We start from the raw sequence: 6,000 nt of genomic DNA on the forward strand, positions 1-6,000 counted from the left end.
GTGTGGGGGAGAGGGTATTATCCCCAAGGGTATGTGGGTAGGCCTCCCGGCTGGGTAGTGGGTGAGGGTGGTTAGGCCTCACAGGGTGGGGGGTTAGTGGGGGAGGGTATGTAGGCCTCCTGAGTGGTGGGTGAGGGTGTGTTAACCCATTAATGACTGTAGCGGTTAATAACCGCTATGGTGATTAAGGGGTTAGGGTACATTACATTGGCTATTGTGATTGTTGTGCCTGTTTTGCAGCACCGGAGGAGGATGAAGACGGCCTTCATTGTGGGTGCCTGTAAAAGGTAAGTGTCATGTATATTGACTGTATTTATTGTAATTTATATGTATTTAACATGGGCAAATGCATTACTATCCAATGTGGATAATAGTAATTTAGCCCATTACAGTACTGTATGTGTTAGGGGGCGGGGGGGGGGGATGTGTGTTGTTTATTGGGGGCAATTGTCCCCAATAAACATGCTAATGTGCCTTAACCCCTTCATTGCCTTAGCGGCTATCCGCTAAGGTAATGAAGCTGCATTAATGTAAATTTTAATAATAATGTGCGGGAGCAGGGGGTCCCCTGAGCTGAACCGCATTGATTTCTGCCTCAGAGACCCCCTGCTTCCCGAGTTACAGGCCCCGGTTTGGGGCATCGGTGCCAGTGTGGACGCCATCTTTATAGAGCCCACGTCGCGTCTTGGCGCTATAAAGAAGGCGGCGACACTGGCACTCGATGCCCCATACCGGGGCCTGTAACTCGGGAAGCAGGGGGTCTCTGAGGCAGAAATCAATGCGGTTCAGCTCAGGGGACCCCCTGCTCCCGCACACTATTATTAAAAATACATTAAAGCAGCTTCATTATCAATGCGGCTCTCTGCTATGCTAATGAATTATTGTTTATTGTTATGTGTGTTTTAATACTAGTGTAGATGTGCAGGGGGTCTCCTGAGCTGAACCGCATTGGTTTCAGCCTCGGGGACCCCCTACTTCAGGAGATATAGGCCCCTTTATGGGGTGCCGGTATTCCCTGCAGAATTTAAATGTCACGTTCACGTGACGGGGGAGCTTTAAAGTGAAGGGGATACCAGCACCCCATAACGGGGCCTATATCTCCTGAAGTAGGGGGTCCTCGGACATGAAACCAATGTGCTTCAGGTCCTGAGACCCCCTGCTCATGTACACTATTATTAAAATGTATTTATTTAGTGTACGATCGCCTGTAACAGTCTTGCATGGAGATACAGAATCTCCATGCAAATGTTAAAAGCGGTTTTTTTTCTATCAGCTAGCGTACATAAAGGTTAAGAACGCTAGCAGGGGGGAAAAAAGCAAACCGTACGCTGTGGCTGTTCTGAGCTATTTTGAGCAGGTACGTTAAAAAATGAGTTCAAGGCCTTAGTGAATAGCATCCCCGGCTTCACTTTTCAACAAACCTGTTTTTTTGCCAAATCAGAACGCAAAGCCATTGAGCTTAGTGCATAGCCCCTTATATGTTTGATGCTTTCATTTTAAAATTGTGTCTTGATAAAAACAAAATACTGTAGCTCAATAAACACAGTATACAATGTCTCATTATATAAATATATCAGTGGGAAACAACAAATGCCATCATCAAATCACTTACAAGCACCCTGGTTGCTGGTAAAAAGTTGCTCAGTCATTGACTACTGTACTGTGCTCTGAGTAAAGGTGAGTGTGGCAGCACATGTCTTGTGCAAGTGACTGTTGGCAACATGCATATTTCATTATTTCTGGTAACACAACAGTGTTTGTGCATATGATAAATAATTGACTGAATGTAATTCAAACTAGGCAAACGTGTTTGTGTGTGTGTGAGAGGAATACCTCTTTTAAAGCATATAATTTACACCAGGTTTGTTCTCTGGGGAATTGGGTCCATAAAAACTTCGTCATATAGGGAAGACACAGACAAATATTGTAACTCTCAATGGGATCAGCCAATGTTTTCTATTTTCAGATGGAAAAGTTTATGATGCATATGTGATCTATCCAAGAAGTTGTCCTGAAAGTGTCAGGGATGATTCAGCAGAATATTTCGTGAACCACATTTTGCTCGATATTCTGGAAAATAAATGTGGCTATAACCTTTATGTCCCAGGGAGAAACGCTATACCTGGTGAAGGTAAGGATCCATCACAGAAGAGTATAAACTGTATGCTTATAAATACTGTGGATGTTCAAATTGTTCCTTATACAGTATTTCCTGATTTTGGATTATGTTCCAAGTGAATGAGCAGTAAGGTACTTTACAGCCTAGTGCAAAATAGCAAACATGTCCCCATATCCTTCAGTTCCCAATGGGCCAGCACATCAAAGTTGTAATTAGTTACCCTGATTAGTTTATTTGGTTGATATGACACTGCAACAACTGAAACAAGAAATTAACAGAATAATTAAAATAATAATTATCTCTTGTGCTTTACATAGGATCAAACACACACAATCTCTGCAAGCTCAGAACCCAACACCCACCACACACACACATATATACATATTAAATATATATTTGTGTCAAAAGGAGTGCTATTGGATGTGGGTAAATGTACTGTATACAACAAAAAAGAAAAAGCCACAATGCAACATGTAAATGGCAAAGTATATTGTTAACTTCTTATCTGTGTGTCTTCTTATAAGTATGGGTCATTTAGTTAAACTCTTTGACAACAGCATTATAAGCCTGCAGCCACATCATGACATGACCACCATCACAGGTTGCCCTTCCCACTGTAAGTAGCGGTTTTTTTCATGCCCTTGTGTAAGACTGGTCTATTAAGACATTTCTTCCTCCATTACAGAGGTAAATGAGAATTTTCACAGTTAGTGATAGGACTTACAGAGTGGTCATGCTGTGATGTGGCTGCAGGTTTATAATGCTTTGGCCAAAGAGTTTAACTAAGTGACCAATAGTTATGAGAAGACAGATACATATTTAACTATATACTTTGTCAGTTGGATGTTGTATTGGGGCTTTTTGTTGTACTGTATACTGCACATTTGGTCACACTCCTTTTGATAGATACACATACAGTACGGTGGGTGTTGGATTCTCAACTTGCAAGGATTGTGCGTGTTTACATAAGATCAGTAAAGCATTCACTTGAGTTAATTTCTACATGTTTATTGTCACAAAATCCTTGTGCAACGTGAATATACATAAATAGTGAAATAGGTATTTTCAGAATTTAATAGCTGTGTACAGTTGACTCTTCAATATTGTGCAGCTTCATTTTTAATTACTGTTTCACTTTTATTCTGTATTATAGGCTAAAGCAGTAAAATTCAGGGCATTATTGAAAACCCTGCTCTCTGATTGGTTAAAATTCCAGGCATTATCCAATCAGTAATGCCCGGAATTTAAGCAGCAGAATGTGTAGTTTTCAATGTGTTTATTTCCAGCCAATCAGCTTTCAGAACAGCTGAGACAGGGCAGCGGATTCGTCTGATTGAAGTAACAGCTCTGAGACAGGGCAGGGGATTGGTCAGGACGTATCAGCCACGGTTTGACTCCTCCCCCTCCCGAGCTGACTGTTTTTTTCTGAGCAGATTCAGTTGAATTGGGGAGGGGGGGGGGGGGGGAGAGAGTCTGCAAAGCAAATAAGTAAGTGGATATCTGCAGTTTCTTTGTGGCTGCAGTTTGTGTGTCAGTAGCAGTGTAGCGCTATGTATATTTACTGTGAAGCGCTATGTACATTTATGGCGCTATATAAATAAAGACATACAATACAATACAGTGTGTGTGCTGTGCTGTTGTATATCTGTGTAGAGGTGCTGTGTGTGTGTGTATAGAGCTCCAGTGTGTGTATGTCTGTAGCAGTGTTTATGGGTGTAGCATGTGTGTTTAGCAGCAGTTTGTTAGTGTGTGTGTATGTGTAGAGGTGCTGTGTTGTGTATAGAGGTGCAGTGTTGTGTGTATGTTGTGTGTGTAGAGGTGCTGTGTTGTGTGAAGAAATGGGGGGGGGAGTGCAAAGTTTAGTAAGTGGCTGCTTTTTTTTGTTGTGGCTGCAGTGTGTGTGTGTGTGTGTGTGTGTGTGTGTGTGTGTGTGTGTGTGTGTATGTTGTGTTGTGCTGCTGTATGTGTAGCAGCAGTTTGTGTGTGTGTGGAGCTGATGTGTGTGTATAGAACTCCAGTGTGTGTGTATAGAACTCCAGTGTGTGTGTGTGTCAGTGTCAGCAGCAGTGTTTATGGATGTAGCATGTGAGTGTAGCAGCAGAGTTTGTGTGTGTAGAGCTGCTTTGTTGTGTGTGTGTGTGTGTGTGTGTGTGTGTGTGTGTGTGGTTGTGTGTGGTTGTGTGTGTGTGTGTAGAGCTGCTGTGTTGTGTGTGTGTGTAGAGCTGCGGTGTTGTGTGTGTGTGTGTAGAGCTGCTGTGTTGTGTGTGTGTGTATAGAGGTGCTGTGTTGTGTGTGTAGATGTGCTCTGTTGTGAGTGTAGAGGAGGTGCTGTGTTGTGTGTCTAGAGCTCCAGTGTGTGTGTGTGTGTGTGTGTAGAGAGCTGCTGTGTGTGTAGAGTGCTGTGTTGTGTGTGGTGTGCTGTTGTGTGTATGTGTGTGTAGCAGCTGTGTGTGTGTGTGTGTGTGTGTACACACAGAGGGGCGGCAGTGTGTGATATAGATATCTGCAGTGTAAGCGTATATAGAGGTGGTTTCATGTATTTACCATTTTATTTTAATAAAAAAATCTATTTAACTATACAAAAGTGTCAATTATTTATGAAAAAGTCTACATTTAGCCTATAATAGTAATAATCCCCTCAGAAAAGGGCATTACTGGCCAATAATGCCCTGGCTGGGTTAAAGTCCCTCAGCTTCGCCTCGAGCCTTCAACTCTTCCAGCCAGGGCATTATTGGCCAGTAATGTCCTGTTCTGAGGGGATTATTACTTACTGTAAGTACAGTATGTTGCTGAAATGACTGATAGTATGGTCTACGTAACATTGTTGTAGTATTACCTAAAATCTGTCTTACAAATTTGAATGAACTAGAGAAACTATGGAATTAGATATTCATTTAAAATAGGATCAGTAACACACATGATACTGTAGATGAAGCCTTTGACATCACACAAGTCTTAATTCTTTTTCATGCACCTAGATCTTGCCAGTTCATCAGCAATAAACATCGAGAAGAGCAGAAGACTCATCATTGTTCTTACTTCCAGCATTACATGCATGGAATCTTTCTATGACCAACATATCGGCTTCTACACTGCACTTATTAGTAATACTGTAAAAGTTATCATTATCACAATGGACAATAATATTGAACTTAAGGAAACGCAGGAGTCTCTCCGCTATATTTTAAAACAAAAAGGTGCTATCAAATGGAAAAATAACTCCAGCAATAAGTTGTCACCGAAAAGCAAATTCTGGAAGCTTGTTCGATATCGCATGCTCAGGTAACTCAGAACACCTCTTCCCCATCCAGTTGCTTGAAGCATACAGTAATGGAATTGATTCTGACAAGTAACAATTTAATTCTGTACAGTTATTATCTTCCATTTTATACTCATACTGATTAAAAAGTGTCGTAGAGCACTCCAATGTGTATGCAAAAAGAAAATTATTTTCAAATGTTTAAACTGTAGTGCCTAATCAATAAAGTAACAATTTGTAAGGTCTTGTTTTGTTCATGATCAAAGAGATTTCTTTCCCATGTTGTCTATGGAAGTTGGATGCCCAATTTGTTAATTGTACATTTATTTTAAATGTTTTCATCATATTTCTGTATTTCTGGCTGTCAATACCTTTTATTGACAGCCAGGAACACATATTCACATACTGTATAAAATAAAGCATTTTAATACATTTACAATTAACAAACTGGGCACCCAACTTCCATAGGCATAAACATGGGACTTGTGCTATCCTCTTCAATGTCCTCTTCAATGTCCTCTTTATTGTCTGCCTTGTCATCTGTAAAGGCAATAGTAGGACACAGTCCCTGTTTTCTTACGAAGTAATATAGTAGTATGCAGTTAGTGTATATTCTAGCCAT

General features: G+C 40.9%; 1 protein-coding gene across 1 annotated transcript in view; it reads left to right on the top strand.

Annotated features, from left to right (window-relative positions):
* The window catches only part of IL1RL1 (interleukin 1 receptor like 1), a 50,727-nt gene extending 45,123 nt beyond the window's left edge, over positions 1–5,604 (top strand). Inside the window, exons 9-10 of the mRNA XM_075593373.1 lie at positions 1,967–2,131; positions 5,098–5,604. Coding sequence (XP_075449488.1) covers positions 1,967–2,131; positions 5,098–5,405 — 473 coding nt within the window. The 3' untranslated portion in view covers positions 5,406–5,604. The remainder of the gene's footprint in view (positions 1–1,966; positions 2,132–5,097) is intronic.
* Positions 5,605–6,000: the final 396 nt, after the last annotated feature.

The sequence above is a fragment of the Ascaphus truei genome, chromosome 3 (assembly GCF_040206685.1).
Source record: "Ascaphus truei isolate aAscTru1 chromosome 3, aAscTru1.hap1, whole genome shotgun sequence".
Lineage (NCBI taxonomy): Eukaryota > Metazoa > Chordata > Amphibia > Anura > Ascaphidae > Ascaphus > Ascaphus truei.